At 48.0% G+C, this 22,224-nt stretch overlaps 1 protein-coding gene across 2 annotated transcripts; it reads left to right on the top strand.

Moving 5' to 3' along the window:
• Positions 1–989: 989 nt before the first annotated feature.
• On the top strand, positions 990–17,954 carry C1qtnf2 (C1q and TNF related 2). 2 transcript variants are annotated; one of them, XM_050138750.1, is made up of 4 exons: positions 990–1,112; positions 7,510–7,580; positions 12,934–13,186; positions 17,163–17,954. In XM_050138750.1, the coding sequence occupies exons 2-4, from the start codon at positions 7,566–7,568 to the stop codon at positions 17,774–17,776; spliced, it is 882 nt and encodes a 293-aa protein (XP_049994707.1). In that variant the 5' UTR covers positions 990–1,112; positions 7,510–7,565; the 3' UTR covers positions 17,777–17,954. The 2 variants fall into 2 exon arrangements, with proteins under 2 accessions (XP_049994707.1, XP_049994706.1); XM_050138749.1 differs by having other exon boundaries at positions 12,916–13,186.
• Positions 17,955–22,224: the final 4,270 nt, after the last annotated feature.

Genomic DNA, 22,224 nt, shown 5'->3' with positions numbered 1-22,224 from the left:
ATTTCATTTATTATCATTACAAATTATAAATTTAGGTAATATTACTAATGAGTCTCTGCATACCTTGATAGCTTCCTAAGTGCCTAATGGGTGAATGTCACGGCTATGGGAAGGAAGACGGTGCAGGTGAGATCATTATTATTCTTCCCACTTCTCAGAAAGAGAAATACAGTCGATGCAGTTCACTGGCTTGTCTAGGATGGCATATCTACATTAAAATTCTGACTGCATCTTATGGCAGCTGTTAGCCAGATGCTCCTACTGCCCCGTGGGATATTAGCAGCTAGAGGAAGGGAGCAGAAGAAGGAATGGAGAGAAGCTAATTACAGGCTCCCGGGTTCTCTTCTTCTGGTATCTGCTTGTTGTCTAAATGGAATCTCTCTACCTGTGTTGGCTAGGACACAGTTGCCTGTTCCCATTAACACTAATATCCAGAGAAAATCCACACAAACGTGTGTGTGTGTGTGTGTGTAAATCCTCAGCAATGCCACCCGACACTGATACTTAGCCAGTATAAGACACACTCTGGACATACTACAAGCTCCAGTTACCTATTAAGTTCAGCCTTCACCATGTGTCTGCACATGTGCATGCTAGGGTCTGATGCATGTTTGGGGTCTGATGCATGTTTGGGTGCATGACCTATGTCACACACACACACACACACACACACACACACACAATTAGACGTGTATGCCTAACGTGTAATCACTCTCAAGTACATGCATACTCGAAATGCTTGGAAATGCTCTCTCCTGACAGCCTCGGATCTACCGAGAGATAGATGCCCGCTTGTACATACAGATGGTTCTGCAGATACTGGCAAACATACCAGTAACCATGACTCGAGTACTATAAACCTTCAAATACTCGGGCAACTTCTACACTCATGCTTGCATCGGCACACCCAAGTTGTCCCTGCCGCTGGAAGTCCTTCTCAAATCCGAAGGGATAAAGAGCGCCAGCTGCTGGCCAGTGCACGTGACCGGGAAGGAAGGCGCTCCCTCCCATGACGGGATGGGAAAACTATGCCTGCGGCCCCTCATCTGCCGTCGCTGAAGGCAGGACCGAGCACCACCAGAGCTGGACGTACGTGGCGCGGGGTAGAGAGGGTGAGTGTCGTGCCCTGCAGGGCAGAGAGTGGGGAGGACCTGGAGGAACCTTGGATGCTGTAGGCGCGAGATGAGGTAGCAGAGAACTCGCCCCGGCTTCTGCCTCTACCCCTTCTAACTTGGTCATTACAGCAGGAATTCAAACCTTTCTAAAGAGCCTGCCACATGCCAGGCTCCGCCTGGTGGCTCACGGGTTAAGAAGGAAAAGAGCCTGTGGTTTACTGCGCATCTATTTGGTGCCAAGTCCTCGGCCTTGAACTTGTGCGCTTTCGTTTCCATGACAACAAGTTCTCTCTCTCTCTCTCTCTCTCTCTCTCTCTCTCTCTCTCTCTTTCTCTGACTCAGTTACTTTAAGGACAGTCTTAGGGTTGCACAGATGGCAAAGATACTTAACCCTTTATGTCTGAGTCTAATACCCGGATTCACAGGGTTAACATTAATTGGGCACATTATCTCATTTATTCTGGATATTTCTCTAAATACATTAAAATAGGGGGTAGACCGAACTCAGATAAAATAATGCAAATGATGGTCCAAAAATTAAATCAAGTTTCTCACAGTTCTCTCCTTGTCCCTCTTTCCTCAAACAGCTTGTCTCTAAGCCTTGTCTTTGTTTTGTTGGAGTCGGGGCCTCCTGCAGCCCAGTCTAGCCTCGCTATGACTATCCTCACTATGTAGCTGAGGATGACCTTTGACTCCTCTTGATCCTCCTGCTTCTACCTACTGAGTGCTGGGACTGCAGGGGTGCAACACCACATCAGATTTGCGCAGTGCTGGGGATCTAACCCAGGGTTTTGTGTATGCTAAGCAAGCACTCTACCTGCAGAGCCACAGCCCCCGCACCCAAACCTCATTTATATCTATATATTGTTTAGAGTCTCTGTGACCCACCCCAGGACCTTCACGCTCAACCATGCTATGACAGTGGCCAGAGTGGCCTCCCAGCCCCCAGTCCCTCCTGTCCATCACACAAGAAAGCCTTTATCCCTCTCCGTGTGGTGCCTCTCTGTTCTGCAACCACAGAACGGCCTGGTTTGCAAGCTTTCAAATGTCCTTCCCTTAAGTGACCATCTGCCAGAGACTGTCCACCCTAGACCAGCAGCGCTAATGGTGACAATGTCATTTAGCATTGTTAAAAAAAACCTCTCTTCTCTTGGCTTTATTTATGCTCTCCCTTCTGCATGGGACTTTTTTGTTGTCTGACTGCTGCTTGCGTTACTCAGCTTTCCACCACCAATGAACTCCGCTCCTCTACACATCTCTCTAGACATCACCTCTGCCCTTCCTTCTAATTGAACTAGTGCAGCGCGTTCAAATGTGCAGTGCCTTTTCGGGTCCTAGCAGGGACATCGGACGTGTTTCGGTAGTGTGCCATTGCACGGGGGAATTGGAATTCTTTACCCAAGCTCAAAGTCATCTTTGAAGCTATTCTGTCTCTTTGAAGTAGTAAGAATGTTACCCCCAAGAAAATGTGTGTGTGTGTGTGCGCGCACGTGTGTGTGTGTGTGTGTGTGTGTGTGTGTGCGCGTGTGCTGGTGAGTACATGTGCATTTGAGTAACGTAGAGGTCAGAGGACAATCTCATCTGTCATTCCTTAGACATTGTCCACCCCATCCACCCCAGTCAGGAGTGGATTGCTTGGAATTCACCAAGTAGGCTAGGCTGGCTAGCCAGGCAGTCCCAGAGATGGGCCTGTCTCTACTTCTCCAGGAATGAAATTACAAGTGCATTCCACCCCACTGGATACTTTTTGTGTCTTCTTTTGTTTTTATGTTACTTCTGGGTATCAAAATCAGGTCCTCGTGCTAGTATTGTTCCCCAGCCCAAGAAAGTGCTTTTTGTCTCTACCTCCTCCCCTGTCTAATCCTGACCCTGCTGACTGGGCATCTTTTCTATACTCTGGTACCGATGCTTCCTACTCCCCAGTGCTCCCTATGGGGTACCAGACTGATGCTCAAAGTTCCCCAACCTTTTCCTGCCAGTCAGAGCCCTGAAAACTGCATTGAGTTCCATGAGAGGAACCCTGCACAAATCAATTTGCTCAGAAAATCCCCGGCTATTGTCAGTCCAGTTTTTAAAGCAATTCTGTTCCAAGCCCTTTCTAAAGCCAATGGTCCTCCCCCAGATGTGTCCTCTTCTGTAACTGGCCTATTTCTCTGCATACGCCCCTGGCCATGCAGACATCACTAACCTCTTAGGGGCCCTCTTGCTAGTGAAGGGGTTAAGATAAAGGACCATGACCTCTGGGTCTGGCATTGGCAGGGCTGGTTCCCTCAGATATGCTTGCCATGGGAAAATGGTTTTCTATTTTTCTGGGCTCTGTTTTGTCTTCTGCAAAGCAGAGATGCCAAAATCAGGCTCTGAGAGGCAGAGACCCTCAGTGGAACACTGGGCTGAGCTCCCAAAGTCCAATTGAAGAGTGGGACAAGTGAGAATATGAGCAAAGAGGTCAAGACCATGATGGGGACACCCACTTGAAACAACTTACCTGAGCTAATGGGAGCTCACCAACTCCAGCCGTACAGGGAAAGAACCAGCATAGGACCAAACTAGACCCTCTGAATATGGGTGACAGTTGTATGGCTGGAGCAGACTGCAGGGCCACTGGCAGTGGCACTGGGATTCATCCCTACTGCTTGTACTGGCCTTTTGGGGAACACACTCTCTTTGGATGGATACCTACATATATTATGGAGAGCCTTGGACCTTCCCCAAAGCAATGAGGAATGAATGGGGGCGGGGCAAATGGAAGGAATGGGAAGAGGGGAGGGAGTGGGAACTGGGATTAGTATTGTAAAATGAAAAAAGATAATTTCTTTTCTTTTAATAAAATAAAATAAATTGGACTCTTAGGACTATGAGAAGAAATGCAGGACCAGCAGGATGCCAGGCCCCCCAGAAATTCAAGGGGTTTCCCCCTCTCTTCCTCTCTCTCTGCATGTTCACGTGCCTGAGTGTGGACATACCTGTCAGAAGCGCCACATTGGGCTGTCATCTGTCATAAGCCACCTTTTGGGGTGACTTCTGCCACAGTGCAGCCACAATGGGTTCATTCCTTCCAGAGTAGGGGGGTGAGGATCAGAAATGTTAGGTAGGAGGAACAGAGATGTGTAAGAAACAGAGGGGCATAGGATGGTACCAGGAGGGCAACTCAGTGGATACGGAAGCTGGTCTCGCACACATGCCCATGTGACAGTGTGCATGCAGAAGGCACAGGACAGCCTCAGGTGTCAAGCCTCGCCTCCCACCTTGTTTGGTGCTCAGTCTCATGCTTGCTTCTAGCTGTCCTGTGAATTTCCCAGGTGTCCTAGATCTCCACCTCCCATCTTACTATAAAAGCGCTGGCATTACAGACTCACACTACTGTCTCCAGCTTTACCTGAGTTTTAGGGATTTGAACTTAGGCCTTCTTCAGACAAGCATAGAAAATGCTTTACCCACTGAACCATCTCCCCAGCCTCCAGCTGATGACTCTCACTGAGATAGAATTTTCTCAGTGACAAGGCTGTTTGCAGCCTCTATCAACCTGTTCTTCCATGTTGTAATCTTAAAGAAATTGATATGTAAGTTTGCGGCTTACAACCTTCTTTAGAGTACGGCATGTCTGGAAAGGAACTGTCTTGTGTATTTTGCACAAATGTAGGTATGTGCACCATTTGCGTGCTGTGCCAGTGGAAGCCAGAAGAGGGAGTTGGAGCCCTTGAAATGCCAGCTACAGAGGGCTGCCATTGGGTGTTGCCAACCTGAGTTCAACAAAAACCCTCATGGTAGAAGGAAAGAACACACCACTAATCTCCACATGCACACTGGGATGCACTGTGGAATGCGGAAACACACACAGATACACAAATATAGACACAATCAATGGACATTAATAAATAACATTAAAAATTGAGTCATGAGTGTGAAAAACCTCACAGGATTTCAAAAGTTAGTGTTAATTAAATATTGCAAACTATGGAACTGGAGAAACGGCTCAGCAGTTAAGAGCACTGACTGCTCTTCCAAAGGCTTCGGGTTCAATTCCTAGCACTCCCACAGTGAATGTCTATATTCCAGTCTGTATGCCAGTTCTGATGTTTCCATATCCCTATTCTGGCCTCCATGGGCACCAGACACACATGTGTTGCAAATACATACATGCAAGTAAAACACCCATACACATAAAATAAAAATAAAATACATTTTAAAAAATTTTAGGTTATAAAATGTCTCACTAATGATTTTTTGAAGCTTATATGTTCAAATGACATGGCACATTGACCTAAACAACACTGAAGCTAATTTCACCTGCTTCCTTTTGCCTTTTTAATGTGACCATGAGATAATTTTAAATGACGTTTATGGCTTGTGTCCTTTCCCTATTGGACAATGCCCATCCAATTATTCTTCCCACCATACAGGTTTGCCATGCCCAAGGCCGACCCTCTGGCAACATGAAGACAGAATTACAAACACCCTTCACATCCCACCCAGCAACTGAGTCCTTCTCCTTTGTTGTCCTCCTTGGTCCTCCACTTGGCACAATAGCCACAGGCAGGGTGGAGCTTGCTGGTCTCCATTTCAATGACTAGGAGCCTGGCTCCACCCCTTGACTCTTGTAGCAGGGTCTTCAGTGGAGGTTTATACCTGAAGCAGCCTGGGCCAGAGGGCTGATCTGCGCTGCCTACCATGGTGAATGTTATAGTTGTTGATTTTGAAGGTCCCGCAGTATATATAGATGAAAATAGGATCCTTCGATATTATTTCCAAGACTGACTTCCTGTGTGCCTTCAGAAATGCTTGCTGAGACAAGCACAGCCAGATCCCAGCTCCTGAGTCCTCTCATTAGGTCATAATTTATCTTTAGACCTCTGTTCCTAGGCAGAGCCAAGAGTAGGGAGGGAGAAAAATGGAAGGAATTAAAACATTTCTCAGCAAGAAGACCCCCCTGCTTTTCGACTCTCTGTATTCACTTTGAAATCCTCTGTTTCTCTTTCTTCTGGGCAGTGCCGTTTCCAAGTGGGCCCCAAACTTGAGGTCCCAGAAAAGGGGGTGTCATGAGAGCTCTGTAAGAGCTGCAGCCAGCCCCTCTCTTCCAGGCCACCTCAGCATTTGGAGAAACTGGGAGAGGACTGCTTCCAATTTGCTTCCTGGAATTAGGGAAGGCAGGGTGTTTTCCATTAGAGAATTCTCACTGCCATCAAAGCAAATTTTTCAACGGTCTTCATCCATCTGCAAGCAAGCTCTCTGCAACCCCAGCCACCAGCCTGTGCCTTCTACAGCTGTACATAGGGAGAATCGCCCTGTTGGATCTGATCTGGAGGTCCTCTTCCACTGAGGATGAGGCAAGGCAGGGCAGCATTCCAGGGTCTCCTGGTGGAGGTGGGGACTGTGAGCCTCAACTGAACTGCAGTTTTAGCACTTGGGTCTCTACATTCTTAGTAGTAGTTAAGTGTGGCTTTGTCAACCACAAATGTATCAAAATCCTGTTGGTATTTCAGGGATTCTGAGTGACCATTGCATCCACGGTCTCTTAACTTGTATTGAACATACACTATATGTGATGTTGTACTAGGCTCCAGTGTTAAAGACAGAGACAGGCAAGGCCCCCACTTCCCCAGATCTCCCAGTAGGAGGAGACAGAAGCGAATCATCACCACAACTGGGTCCTGTGCCTTGAAAGGCAGGACAGGGCAGCCCAAGTGCATTGTGGGTCAGATACCTTAGACTGTAGGCAGTGTTCTCAAGGAGATGAGACTAGACCTAAGGCTTCAAGGGTAAGGTAGGCAACCGAGAGAACTTCTGGGGAGCAGGGTAGGAGGGGGAACAGGTAATCACCTGCAGTGTTGAGTGTATCTATCCCTGGGTTGAATGTTTAGTGATGTAATCTCATTCTTGACACAGACTCTATGGATTAAAAATGGTTAAGTAAACAAGTGCCTGCTTTTTCCGGGGCTCTTTACCACTGAGAAAAGAATTTTTCATTTGAGATCTTCAGACCTTCGCGCAAAGCATGGTCAACACCTGGGTCTCACGACCTCACTCAAGGCCCAGAAAAGCATTCCTGGCATTTGCGCTTGCAACCACATTCCAGAAAAATACACAGAAGGCCAGTATCCCCAGCTCTGCCCCTTCTCAAGTCACAACATCGACAGAAGGCCCTCAAGAATGAGCCAGACGCTATGTCCTGGGAAGTGTGGAGGGAGACGGCTCTTGCCCTACAGTGGGCCCCAGGCTGGAGCCATGGGCTCCCAGGGCTTTCCTGGAACATGCATACTCATGAATCACTAGCTACTTTCCTGAGCGGCTTGAAGCTCAGGATGGGACAGATTAAAACCAGACTTCAAAACACATCCAAGTTTCACACCTCATAATTCCATTTCTGGGATTTAACTCTCGTTACTTTCCACTTTAGCAAGAAGACTTGATGAAGGCCTCCTTCCCAACCCATAGCCAGAAAGAACAATTCAGATGACACTGTTTAAGGTAAGGGGGCGGTGACGGTTCATTTCTTTTTCTAACCAATTGAACCCCTCTTTGGGGAACGTTTGCTGTATGTGTGGCATTCTGCAAGCACAGCCCCAGAGACAGGGACAAAAAGGCAGACGTCTGTCTGAGCAATCCCAGGGAGAATTTCTGGCTGGGTCAGGTAAGAAAAAAATGGAAAAGAAAAGTTGCTTGAATGAGTGATTTCCATGCCCTCTGGTGTTTAGACTCCTTTTTTCTTTCAGCAGACTCTCTGAGTCTCAAACAGGTATTAATCAGCTAGTTTTCTTTTTTAAGAGCTCTCTCTCTCTCTCTCTCTCTCTCTCTCTCTCTCTCTCTCTCTCTGTGTGTGTGTGTGTGTGTGTGTGTGTGTGTGTGTGTGTACACCTCATATATGGGGAAACCCTCGGATGCCAGATGAGGACATTGGATGCTCTGCAGTTATAGATGGTTGTGAGCTGCCCCATATAGATGCTGGGAATCGAACCCAGATCCTTCGGAAAAGCAGAAGGCACTCAGCCACTGAGCCATTTCTCCAGCCCCCAGGCAGATAGTTCTTAAATATCTGTATATGCTTGGAAGTTTATAAACAGGTGACCCGCTGCAGTCCCATGCTCCACAGGATTCAAGTATGAAAGGGATGATACCACAAACCCCTGCAGGAGCGAGGGGAAGAAACAAAGAGTTAGGACCGAAAAGAGAGCAGCCTCGGAGAGGAGGTCAGGGGATACCTGGAAGAAAGGCTCATGAGCCTGAAGGCAAGGTGCTAGCTACCTCAAGAGCAGAGATGCTGGGCCTTGGCCCGCTAGAAGCCCTGTAGCTGGCCAACAAGTAAGGAAGGGAGGAGCAGAGGCTGGGTTGAGGCTGAGGCCAGGTCATTTAGGGCCTTGTGGGGTCTGTTAGGTATTCCTGTGTTTGTGACCTACAACCAGAAGCTGCTGGACCAGCTTGAAGAATGAGGCGCCTGAGGGACGGTTTTCAACTCTGGCTGGGGCACGTGGAAGAGGCCGGGAGTTGTGGAGTGTGCACAGGAAGGGAGGATGTTGAGAGTCCAAATGAGGAATGAATAATGGGATGGGGTGGGCTTTGCAAATCCCAACCCTGACCTCTTGGCGGGGACCCTAGCTGGACCCCACATCATGAACACTCCAGAGGGGGTTATGGTGGAGTCAGGGCTCTGGATGATCCTGTCCTTTAAAGCAGAGAGTTTTCAAAACACAGGAACTATTTCATTGTTTAGTTCTCGCTGTCTGTTTGTCTGTCTGTCTGTCTGTCTCTCTTCCCCAACCCCCCCCCCCGTGTATGTGTGTGTGTGCTTAATTTTATTTTATGTGCATTGGTATTGTGCCTGCATGATAAGTCTGTGTGAGAGTGTAGGATCTCCTGGAACTAACTGTGCAGACAGTTGTAAACTGCCACTTTGGGGGGGGGGGTAGGAATTGAACCCAGGTCCTTTGGAAGAGCAGCCAGTGCTCTTTGCTGGTGAGTATCTCTCCGGCCTCCTTTTCTGTGTGTTTTTGAGACAGGGTGCCCTGTAGCCAAGGCTGGCCTTGAGCTTGCTCTATATCTGAGGATGTCTTTGAACTCCTGATCCATCGGCTTCCACCTAAGTGCTGGTATCACAGGTGTGCACCACCACACCCCAGAGGACGAGAGGTTGTCCTCGAGTATCTGATTACCCGAGTGTCCTGAGAAAACAGAAATATCACTTGGACGTTTTCAAAGTCATGTGGTGTGCGTGTATATAAAGCTGTAAAACAGAATACAACATATCACACGTGTGGCTTCGGCATGTGCTTCAAGGTCCCGTCTATAATTTGGGATGCTTGGAAGGAAAAACATCTAAGCAATGCTGGCAACATGAAAAGCATTTATATATCCGGGGTAGCCGATGCCAAGTTCAAATATAACTTCTGCCACTAAGTACTTGCCTCTCTGGGTGCTGGAGAAAGTTACAGAACGGAGAAAGGCAATATGGGGTGAGCATGGTCACTAGAGATAGCTGACCATGGGTAGAGCCTACTCCCTGATGGCGTGGCAATGGGTAAACCACTTCACCTCTTAGAGCTTTGCTTTCTTCCTTTGATAACGAGGGTGATTTTTGCCTTCGTAGGGCTTAATGTGCCTTTCCAATAATACAATGCATGTAAAGAGCTTCGTGCAGACCCTGGAACCTTGGGGATGCTTAATAATATCAGTTTATCTCTGCTCCGGTGTCATCTCTAACTGAAGGAGTAGGATTTGACACCCTCCCCAAGTTGGCTCTATGTTTATGTAAAAGGTTGTGGGACAGTTGCTCCATCTAGATGGCTTGGGGGCTTGCCGCCTTCTAAGCATGCTATCCCAGTCCCCGGTTTTCTCCCCAGTCTCCGCAGGGCCATCGTGTGGATGGTGGTGTGAGCATGGGGCTCAGTGGGGAGCAGAGCTATTTGGAGTCTTGTTTTTCTCGGAGGTGCCTGGGAAGCAAGGAAACTCGTCTCTCCCTTCTGCCCTGGAAGCAGAGCTCGTCCCGCCTTTCTTTCCAAAGCTATTCCTGGCTGCAGCTGCGGGAAAGCCTGTGGGGCTGCAGGAACCTTCAGGCTCCAGCTCCAGAAAAAAAAAATCTCCCTGTGTGTCCCAGAGCAGCCCGCCCCATGGGCTCTGGGGCCCACTCCAGCCAGCTGTCACGGAGAGGCCATTGACCCTTCTCTGTCAGAGAAGATTAGACTGGCGAGAGCAAGTTTCTTCCTCTCAGGGTCCTTGTAGCTGTGCTTCGGGGCAGAATAGAGAACACTGTGGTAGATATACCCCTGTGCCCATTCCGGTCTAGCTGTCTCTTTGCCACGACTTCAGTTGTTCTGGGAGTTCGCGTATTCTTGTAAAAGTCACTTTGCCTCCCTCCCTTCTCCCCCTCTCCCTCCGCCCTCCCTCCCTCTCTTGCTAATCTGAAATGTTTATAGGTCACGAATTTCCAGATCAGTTTAAAACTGCTCGGAAAATTCATTTCCATTCTGCAAGACTCTGGGTGTGCACTCGCTCCTAAATAACAGGGCTGTGGAACGTAGCTCAATGGCCGAGCACTTGTCCAGCACACACGAGGCCCAGGGTTCAAGCCCCAACTGTGTGGGAGGGGAGTCCGAATTACACCAGCCGGTTCCCCACAACTCTCATCTCATTTAGCAGGAAGAGGAAAGAGAGAAAGGGGTCTGAGGAGTGTCTGGGCCAGTTTTCCAGAAGCACCTGTTGTTGGTGTCATATTAACACACGTGATTTATTGTGCTGAGCAAGCCTCACACATGGAATACAACCAAGTATGGTCACCTATGCTTGAGTCCCTCCGTCCCTTTATAAACTAGCATCAGCGAGGGGAGCTCAAGCTAGCCTGAGAGACTTCGAGAGACCTTGTTTCAGAAGGAAAAAGAAGGGAGCTGGCTGTGCAGCCGAGGTGTAGAGCTTCCCGGGGATGGGTGAAGCCCTGGGTTCACTCTCAAGTACTGGAAAAAAAATGTCCTGACCTGGAGTAGACCAGGAGCTGAGAAGGGGTCAGATCCTTCCAAGGGGAACAGTCAAAGACAGCCCCAAAGCCTGGGTAGCTGTCAGCATCAAGACCAAAGCAGGGTGGGAAGGAAGAGGGTGGAGGGAGACGGGTAAAGGACCCAGGAAGAGCCTTGAGCTACAAAGCTTGAGCGAAGTCCCCACTGCCTCCAGCATCCCCGCCACTCATGAACCCTGAATGAGCTCTGTTAGAATAGTCAAAGGCTGTGTGGGAGCCATGGAGCCAGCTAGCCTTCATCTCCACAACGAGAAGGAAGGCTGGAGATGGAAAGGCTCAACACCAGAGCTGATGGGTCTCAAACAAGGATTCGGATGACCTTCAGCCCCAGCCATCCTTAGAGACTTACTACTAAAGCAAATTGTGCAGCCCTGCCCCTGAGCTACTCCCTGGCGGTACCTAAAATTAGAGGGTGGGACTCAACCATCTGTATTTTAACGAGCCCCTCCTCCACAACCTGATTGTTAGACTTTCAGATTGAAGACCATTGACTTCTTCTAGCCCTTTGCTGCTCAGGTAGGGAAGCTAGGAGTCAGAGAGGGAAAGGGGCTAGCCTGAGGTCACAAAGCAAGTTACCACTGAGAGCCATCCCTGTAACAGGAAGTCATGCCCAGCATGTTTGTTCTCTGTCCTAGCTACCTCAAAGAGGCCATTGGTGATAATGCATCAGATCTAGCTTGTTGATAGGCTTGAAGCAAAGCACTGATTTCTACTACAGTGTGTGTACGTGGGCAGAAGAGGAGCTCCCAGGATGCCCCACACTGATACTTAGTGGGCTTATGCTATTGCCACAAACATTAAGGATGGCCCAGCCTGGAGTAGGAGGGGGCAATCTTTGGAGCTGTGTAACCCGTGTACCACCTGCTCGTCCCATCACCCAGCTTTTCTGAACCTCTTTTCCATAAGGCTGTTGCACTGTGAGATGATCGACAGCTCTGAGCCTTGAGTGTGGACCTGGGCACCAGAAGCACCCAGAGAAGAGTTGTTACCTGGCCTTCCAGCACCGAGGGTGCCAAGTTCATGTGAAATCACCATCCCTCAGTCGCTGAACCCGCATCTCCTCTCATTTGCAACCCTAAGTCCCTGTCGGAAACAGCCTAAATCACCAGCAACAATCAAAGTGTGCCCGCTCTTCTAACTCTATTTGCATGTTTGACCAAAGCCGTGGTCCTCAGTCACTGGGGCTGTTGGGTGGCGGGGTAGGTAGGTTCTTTCTGCATTTCAGCGACGTGGATGAATGACAGCCTAATGGTGAATGGCTCGTTCTCAAGACCCCTGCAAAGTGTATCTGAGCACAGGTTTCAGCTACCTAAATGTGCCCTTAAAATATGCTGGCCCTGCCAGGTGGTGGTGGTGCGCGCCTTTAATCCCAGCACTCGGGAGGCAGAGGCTGGCGGATCTCTAGGGCTACACAGGGAAATTCTCTCTCAGGACACAAAACACAACAAAAAAAAATGATGACACTGTCTAGATTAGTAATTCTCGACCTTCCCAGTGCTGCAATCCTTTAATACAGTTCTTCATGCTGTGGTGACTGCCAGGCATAAAATTATTTCCATTGCTCCTTCATAACTGTAATTTTGCTACTGTTATGAATTATAATGTAAATATCTATGTTTTCTTCATGATCCTAGGTGACCCCCGTGAAAGGGTCATCCCATCCTCAAAGGGGTCACAACCCACAGGCTTGTCCAGATGGCTGTCTATGATGCAGGAAAGAGAGACAGGCAGAAATGCAATTGCATCTATGCCTCCTCTTCCTGATGTCTTCGGACTGACCATGTCCACTCTCACCCGCCACAGCTCCCTTGTCACCCGCAGGTGTACACCATGATCTCCTGGGTGCTCCTGGCCTGTGTCCTTCCGTGTGCTGCTGACCCGCTGATCGGTGCTTTTGCTCGAAGGGACTTCCAGAAAGGTGGCCCTCAACTCGTCTGCAGTCTGCCTGGTCCTCAAGGCCCCCCTGGCCCTCCAGGAGCACCAGGATCCTCAGGAATGGTGGGAAGAATGGGTTTTCCTGGTAAAGATGGCCAAGACGGCCAGGATGGAGACCGGGGGGACACTGGAGAAGAAGGTAAGAGACCTGTATCTACCTGCCCACTTGTCCAACCAGAGTTGACAGCATCTGTCATGGAGCAGGGGGATGATTCAGAGTTCCTGAAACTAGCATGCATTGATACCTCTTTATAACCAAATGGAAGAAAACAATGGAGACTCATTTCTGTGTTCCTGCCTCTGTAGAGCTTTGAAATTGCTGGGGGAGGGGAGGGTGGGCAAGCCTGTGAGCTGTTATTCAAAGGGCTTGGTTTGTAGGTGATAGCAGCCCAGTTAATGGGCCCGAATGAGATTACTTGACTCACGAAACTGCGAAGACCACGAGATGAGCTTCAGGAATGGCTTGGCCCGGATTTTTAACTCTTGTTGTCTGGGCTCTGCTTCTCCCTGTATGTCAGCTTCATCCCCCTTAAAGCCGGATGCTCTGAAATGGCAGCTGGTGCATTCAGGTCTCCATTCCAACAGCTTCATCCATACCCCTTTTTCACCTTTTCAAACGGAGATGCAGTGCCACCATTTGCCAAGGAAGGTTGGATCAGATGCCACCCTAGATGTTTTTGAGTGGGTAGCAGAAGTACTTGATACTCCGTTGTAGTTGACAGCCCCAAGGGGACCCACGGGGTAGTAAGGGGTGGCAGGGACCAGAGCAGATACTGCCTTTAGGTTCCTTCCTCCTTGACATTCCCTCTAGCTCTGACCTTGCAGCCCTGCTCTTGATCAGCATCCTCAAACGCACACCTGAAACACAGGGAGATTATAGTGGTTTTCTGCTCTTGATGCTAGGAAGTCAACCCTGACCTTGTGCGGGTTAAGTACGTGCTCCACCCTGCCAGCCCCCAGGATAGCATTTACTTACATGGTGTTTTAACACTGAGAAGGCATTTTGAGTAAGTCACTCATCAGATCGTCCTGTAAAGCAAATGCCCTTATTATTCCAAGTTTCAAATGAGGAAACTAAGAGTCGGGTAGCAAGATGAGGATGAGCATGTCTTTGCTTCAAGCACTTTAACTCTGAGGACAACCTTGAATAGTGTCTTAACCTCCCCTAACCTCAGTGTCCCCTTATCTACAACAGCAATATCAACAGCGCCTACCTCACCAGAGAGGGTGGCGAGAACTGTGGGAAGCGCTAGTCTTGAAGACAATCAATGTCCCAGTGTTACTTGCCCCTCACCTGATTTCCTGAACTTAGATTCCAAACCCAGGATGTTTCCTATCACATGAAACCAACTCGTCCAAATGTACCTCTTCCTAAGGGGAAGACTTCTGACAATAACGGAAATGCTTGGACCCAAGGAGGTCTGTAGGCGAATGTTTGCGAATCCACAGGAGCCCAGATAAAAGGATAACAAAGATTGTTAGAAAACACTCATAAATAACAGCAAGGTATAGAATTGCTGCAGGCTTCCATTCTGCCCTGGGGTAAAGGGAAGCAGTTATCCGATCCGACCTAAAAAATTGTAACAGATATGTAAAAATATCTTGACCAGAGGTAGAAATGTATAGTGCAATATGATAAAAATATCCTTAAATTGTATCAATATACAAAAATCTCAAGCAGATATGGAAACATGCATACATACAGTATGACAAAAATAATTTTACATTTGTTTGCAAAAACATTGTAAACAAATAGGAACGTATACAATATGACAAATATAATTTTGAATTAGTATCAACATACAAATTATTTAGACAGGAATACAAAAGCAACTTTGCATATGTATCAAAATATAAGAATGTATGTCAATGTAAATTGTCTACAATTAGTAGTTGCTAAAATAGTTTGCAGGCAGGTATACTAAGCTAACCCTTGTTATCCTATCCTATCCCCCTTTTTCTACACCAAATTAGATTCCTGAGCCTAACTATTATTATTATGCCTCCAACCCTATAATAACTTATAACCAACCCTGAGAAAAGCCAAACCATACATCTCAACTATTGGGAGCGGAGGCATTGTTTTCTTAGAATTACTTCCAACTGTCTTGGGGTAACAATCTCTCTATGGGATTCTGTAAAAAAAAAAAAAAAAAAAAAAAAACTAAAGCAATGGTTAAGTCTCAAGAGGACTAACTATAACATTTGTAGCCAGTCTCTGAGTAGCTAAAGTAGGTAAAGCCTATCTGAAGTTCTTACCTGAAGTTCTGGCTAGAGTATTGTAAGAAGGTGGACCATTTCAGCTAGCCGATTTGGAATTACCTCGCACGGTTCTCATCCAAAGCCATCTTAGAGTGATGTTTCTTGGCTCAAAGGCATCATTTATGAACAAGGTAGAATCATTGCTGTAGGGCCCCATCTTCTTACTGGAGACTGCAGAGATTGCTATTAGGAAAATGTATTGCTCTGAGGAAAACTTAAACATTATTAATACTCATGCTCAGTCAATAGAGCATGAGAGTGAAGACAGCTGAGAGTGAAGGAAGGCAGGCAGAAGCAGCACCCTCTCCCTCAGATCTCTTTATATCTGGGACGCAGCCAGAGGTGCTGTCCACTCTGGGACAACATCTTCCTCATCCACTTTAATCCTTCCCTCACAGACCTACCAAGAGGCATGTCTCCTGGCTGATTCAGATCCAATCGAGTTGACAACCAAAATTAACCATCACCCAGAGATATACCTATATGCTACTTAGAGGAAACAAAGTACCTTGTTGGGGCAAAAAAAAAAAAAAATTGCTAAAAAGTTTCCCCCATCCTCCACTTCAGTGTGTTTAACCATGGTTGCCCTGTGTCTGGCCATGCTCAGATGTTCATTAGCACCAACACCTCTCTGGAACGAGACCTTGATGGGCATTTGACATGCTTCTCACAGCCCTGCCATTCTACCAATGCACAGCTGCGTTAAAATGGAAGCCAAGCCCCCTCCCATATATGCTTTCCTTAAAAGGTGTTGAAGAGCCGGGCCTGGTGGCTCATTCTGGAATCCCAGAATTTGGGAGGTAGGAGAAGAGTCAACACTCTAAAACTAGCCTTAGCTTGGCAGCATGGTCACGCCAGCCCTAGGCCACGTGAGACTGCCTAAAAAATAAATACAGTTTTGTGCTAAATAGTCATAAGGACAAATGCTTCCTATGGAATCACTGGCCCAAAAATGTTGGTTGTAGAAAATGTATATTTTATGAAATATTCTAATTAAAAACCAAGAAGTGTTCTCTGAGTAAACATTCGGGAATATTCTGCAGGGTTTACCAACTGATATTTAACATTTAGACAGTGTTTGTCAGGCACTGTCCAGTGCACTGAGAGAACACAGGGATGGGAGATATTGCCGTTTCCCTGGAGCCTGGGAGTTTCTGGCACCCTTTGCTGTTTTGGCTAAGTGGACTCCACAGTGGTTTTTATATAGCATGTAAATCTCCCTCCTTGGGCTGGAGAGATGGCTCAGTGATTAAGAGCATTGTCTGCTCTTCCAAAGGTCCTGAGTTCAATTCCTGGCAACCACATGGTGGCTCACAACCATCTGTAATGAGGTCTGGTGCCCTCTTCTGGCCTGCAGACATACACACAGACAGAATATTGTATACATAATAAATAAATAAATAAATGGTTTTTTTTTTTAAAAAAAATCTCCCTCCTTTTTGTTTTCCTGAGTCAGTCAGGTGTAGCCCATGCTGGCCCCAAACTCACTCTATAACCAAGATGATCTTGAACTCCTGATCCCCCCCACATACACTCACACACTGTGCTAAGAGTGCACCGTGTGCAGTTTTATGCAGTGTTGGGGAATGAACCCAGGACTTCACACTTGCTAAGCAAGCACTCTATCAGCTGAGCTACATTCCCAGCACAGTGAATTATTCTGCTGCCTTGATTCCTAGGGCTTCCAACAGGCGTAGCAATCCTGGTTTCCCTGAAAAGACCAAGAAGAAGCACCTTTGGTCATGCCTTCAGCATTTGTCCTCGCCTGTGTCCCAAAGCCTTCTCATTCCCCTCCGTCATGCTCTGCCTCGGTTTTACAGGTCCCTTATAAAACCAACTGTTCTGTTTTCCAGGTCCACCTGGCCGGACAGGCAACCGTGGAAAACAAGGACCAAAGGGCAAAGCTGGGGCCATTGGGCGGGCTGGCCCTCGAGGACCCAAGGGGGTCAGCGGTACCCCAGGGAAGCATGGCACACCAGGCAAGAAGGGACCTAAAGGCAAGAAAGGAGAGCCCGGTCTCCCAGGCCCCTGCAGCTGCGGCAGCAGCCGAGCCAAGTCGGCCTTTTCGGTGGCGGTGACCAAGAGCTATCCACGCGAGCGGCTGCCCATCAAGTTTGACAAGATTCTGATGAATGAGGGTGGCCACTACAATGCGTCCAGCGGCAAGTTCGTCTGCGGCGTGCCAGGGATCTACTACTTCACCTATGACATAACCCTGGCCAACAAGCACCTCGCCATCGGCCTGGTGCACAACGGCCAGTACCGCATTCGGACTTTTGATGCCAACACAGGCAACCACGACGTGGCCTCGGGCTCTACCATCCTGGCTCTCAAGGAGGGGGACGAAGTCTGGCTGCAGATCTTCTACTCGGAGCAGAATGGACTCTTTTACGACCCCTATTGGACCGACAGCCTCTTCACGGGCTTCCTCATCTATGCTGACCAGGGAGACCCCAATGAGGTGTAGAAAAGCTGAGAGCTGAGCCTCCAGGCAGGGACCCAGTTTCTGGGGATGGGTGCTGATGGAGGAAGGAAGACCTCTGGACTGGGACTGGGGTCTGTCAGTCTTGGGAGCTTCTATTCCCTGGCTGGCCTCCTCTGTTGCTGCTTAAAAAAAAAATCATTAAATCCAATCTTTTGCTTTATTATTTTTCTGTTTGCTCACTAATTATCTTAGGGTACAGGCTCTGGACTAAACCATGTTGGGTACATACAACACTGATAAGACAGTTCCTATCCTCATGGGAAATACAATTCACAAACAGAAAATATGTAAGGCATAGGGAGTGGCTGAAATACTTGTTTTTATTTAGAGTTCATCTCTGAGGTATACTTGTAAAGAGGCATAGATTTTCAGCAGAAAACTCAGGGATTTTTACTGACGTGCGTGCCCTGTACCGTCGCATAGCCCAGGAACAAAACACTCTCACGCCCACCCCTGTCTCCCACAGCTCCTGGGAGTGTTCAAGCCAGAGCAGATGCTCCTCTGCTTACAGTAGAATTATGTCTGAAGCACAGTACATTTAAAATATTGTTCAGTCTAAGATACATTCAGCAGGGCACATCAGGGTCTGGCCACACAGGACATGGCAGAGCAGTTGCTCACCCTCATGGGTCGCCCACTGCCAATGCCCTGCATTGCTAAGGTTGCTCTCTCCTGCATATACTCATCGAAGGGAAAGATCAAAATTTCAGGTGGTTTCTACTAAATGTGTGTTATTTTTGCAGCATCATAAAGTCAAAAATCCATAGGTCAAACTATAATCATGATAAATCAGAAATCATACGTGCACGGAAAAGCTGAGCACCAAAGCAGGGCCCAGGGCAATGGGAGAACGTGAAGGGACTGTTCCCCCAAGCAAAATGACCAGGTACAGATGCCTTCGCCTCCCAGGGAAGAGTAGGCACGCTTGAGGGATTGACTGAGGTCAGAAGAATTGGAATGCTTGGAGGGAGAGATCACACAGACCCACATGGGTATAGCCCAAGTTCCTTCCACTTAAGAAAACGGATTTACCCAGAGTATGGTAGCTTGTGCCATAATTCCATCATTCCACCAGCTGAGGCAGGAGGATTGCATGGAGGTCAAAGCCAGTTTAGGCTAAGGGTGAGACTATCTCAAAAAAAATATTACCAGAATTCAGAGGGAGTGTGAATAATTCCCCCCATCAAACAGGGTGTCTCTGTATCCTGGCTGTCCTGCAACTCACTCCACAGACCAGGCTTGCCTCAAAACTCAGAGATCTGCCTGCCTTGGCCTTCTGAGTGCTGGGATTAAAGACCTGCACCACCAACACCCAATGGGGATAACCTTGAACTTCTCAGAGCAAGAGTACAGTCCTTCAAGAACCTGGGCGGGGTTTTTGTTTTGTTTTGTTTTTTTGTCCCAATGCTCAGTGTGCAGGGCTTAAGAAACCTCCATGCAAGAGGCTGGTGTGAGCTCAAGATCAAATTGCTAGAGCATTTCCTGATAGAGCCATAACTCTCAAGCAGTTGGCTCTCACTGCCCCCTGGTGGATACTCATAGAATAGCAAGTAATGCCTGGACTGGTCCTTGGGAGTGGTCCCACTGTTAATAAAACAGGGTTTCCTTAATCGTCCTCACTGAGTCACAAACAATATGGGGATGGGAAAGACCTAGAAACCTGGCAGGACTCTGGGGCCCAGACATATCAACATGTGGTCAAGGATCCTGTCCAGGGCTCCCATAGATGGGTCAGCCTCTGAGATGGAATGGCACCTCCATTTATTCGAAAACAGTTTTTTCTTCCTTTCCTTTCTTTACAAAATTGTTTTATCTGGCATAATGTGTGTGCCTTTAATACCAGAACTCAGGAGGCAGAGGCAGGTGGATCGCCATGAGTTTAAGGACAGCCTGATCTGATTTGTTATAATTTCAAGCCAGCTAGGGCTACACAGTGAGACCGTAATCTTTCATCCTATCCCGGGTTTCTTCTTAAGGGTCTTGGGACCTGGGACTGTCTTTGGGTCTTGCCATTTTGTAGACACTGAAGAAGAAGCAGAACTACACATCTTTATGCCGTAAGAAGGTCTTTGATCCAAAGACTTTCTCTCATTAATACACTCTTTGAAAGGCCCCTTCTGGAGAAGCTCAGAGACCCCCAACTTTGATCACGACGTTGCAGGGAACATCCAGTCCAGACGGAAAGATAGACATTAAGTTTGTCCCGATGAATGCACGCTGTTCTTCATGTACTAGGGATCTTCCCAGGCAGGTTTAGGATCGAGATTAGACAGAAGAGAATGAACATTCATCTCACAAACAAAATTTAAATATCAAAAAACCCTCAATACTTAATAGCAGTAATATTTAATACAGAATGGTAATAAATCAAAAATAATGCAAAAACAACGAGCAAAATTTAAAATTTGGGTAAAGATGGGATCTGACAGAACTGGGATTCCGATGAGGTAAAGGAGGGAAGGACGGAGGCAGGGAGAGAATTCTACAAGTACAGACTGCATCAAAGCTGCATTGGAGTTTTGACCCATCCCATCCCCACCTCACCCCACCCCACCTATCACCCCCTCCCATTCCACCCACCACCCCCACCCCCACCCCCACCCCCACCATAACAAGAAGAAACCGCTTCCTTGCTGCATGTCATTCTCACTTGTGACACTAGAGGGCGCACACCCACCACGCAAACCTCCAACAAACCACAGGGTGGTCTAGAAGAACCAGCAGGCCTCTGCAGCAGTTTCTTAGACTCGGAGGCCCAGACAAAAGGGAAAGACTCCAGCCAAGGGTCTAGGGTGGTCATGATCTAGTTCTGAAAATAGACCAAAAAGAAAAAAAAGGAAAAGGAAAAGGAATGAAATCAGTCCCACCTTTCCCTACCGTTTGTTTGTTCTCAGGGCATTTTGGGGCACCCTGTGTGTGGTGTGGCAGAAAAAGCCTGAGACAGGGCCAGGGCACCTGCTCTTGGAAAGTAAGAATGGGGTCCAGTCCTGAGTGCCTTTGGGCTCCTTGTGTCCATTAACATTTGTGGCTTCAGCAAAATGAAGGGTTGGGCCAGATGCTCCCAGAACCAATTTGGGCATCAGATCTTGATTTCGTCCTCCAAAGCAGCATCAGGAGAGGAGTGTAAGGTCCTAAAACACAGTAGTAACTCTGCTGGAAGAAGCTGCTGGCATGTCGGGTCTTCACACTCAGGCCTCTGCTTCCTGTGCATGTTTGTCTGTGTGCATGTGTATGGTGTATGTGTGTGTAGTGTGTATATGTGCATTTGTGTGAAGTGTGTGTGATGTGTGTATGGTGTGTGTGTGTGTGTGAGGTGTGTGTGGTGTGTGTTTGAGGTGCTTATGGTGTGCGTGTGTGTGGTGAGGGCACAGTGTGGGGGGTGTGTGTATGTGTGCATGTGTGTGGTGTGTGTGTGTGCATGTGTGTGTGGTGAGTGCATGGTATGTGAGTGTATTGTGTGAGGTGTGTGTGTGCATGTGTTTCTGTGGATGCAGTATGTGTGTGCAGTGTGTGAGAGGTGTGTATGTGTGTGCGCGCGTGTATGCAGCATCCGAGAAGGACGTCAGTTGTTCTCCATCATTTTCCATCTTACTCCCCTGGAGACAGCATCTCTCACTGATCTCGGGTCTAGACTGACAGCTAGTGAGCCCCAGCAATCCTCCTGTCTCTGTCCCCAATCGTGCTGGGGTAACAGACCTGCACTCAAGCATGCCAGACTTGTATGTGGGCTTTGGGGATTTTCATTTAGGTCCTTGTGATTTTTTTTAACTTTTTATTTATTCTTTGTGGCTTTCACATCACGCATCTCTATCTCCTTCATCTCCCCATCTCTTTCTATCTGCCCTTACAACCTCTCCCCGCAAAATAAAATTTAAAAAAGAGAAAAAGAAAAATCTCGTTATGGCAGTTGTGGTGTGACCCAGTGAGTCACGCGGCACGCTATTTAGTACATACATCTTTCCTTGCAAGTGTTCGTTGCAGTGAGTCACTGCTCTGGTTCGAGGCCTCTGGCTTCTGCTGCACCATTGATGCTGGGCTCTCACTGGGACTCCTCTTGGATATTTGTTGTCCTGTGTCGTGGAGATCCTGCAGCTTTAGATCTGCAGGACCGGGCCTGCACATGCTCCAGCAGATCATAGTTGGGGTGGATGTTGGGATGGGCCAACCGGCCAGCTCTCCCCAATCCTCACCACCAGGGGGAGCTCTGAAGCACAGCCTTGCTAGTTCACCCTATGGAGCAAGGAGCAAGAGGCAGGGCCGGTTGTCCAGCTTTCTCAGTCACCCACACCTACACCACCAAGGCCGGCTCTACTGTGTTGTGGGTGGGGTGCGGGGGTCACTCTCAGAGACAGCTCTTCCAGCCTATCAGGGGGTTTGAGTACCAGCCTGAGTACCCCCTCAGGGCTCAGAATAGAATGTTTATGGCAAGC

The sequence above is a fragment of the Alexandromys fortis genome, unplaced genomic scaffold (assembly GCF_014885135.2).
Source record: "Alexandromys fortis isolate MF-2015 unplaced genomic scaffold, M_Fortis_MF-2015_v1.1 scaffold_11, whole genome shotgun sequence".
NCBI lineage: Eukaryota > Metazoa > Chordata > Mammalia > Rodentia > Cricetidae > Alexandromys > Alexandromys fortis.
Note: the sequence above shows the minus strand (reverse complement) of the source record. Positions and strands in the feature narration are given on the sequence as shown.

What these genes read in the sequence shown, in the direction of transcription:
- C1qtnf2 (XM_050138749.1), top strand. An exon ending in GGGGGACACTGGAGAAGAAG is followed by an intron (nt 13,187 to 17,162) that starts GTAAGAGACCTG and finishes TCTGTTTTCCAG; the next exon opens with GTCCACCTGGCCGGACAGGC.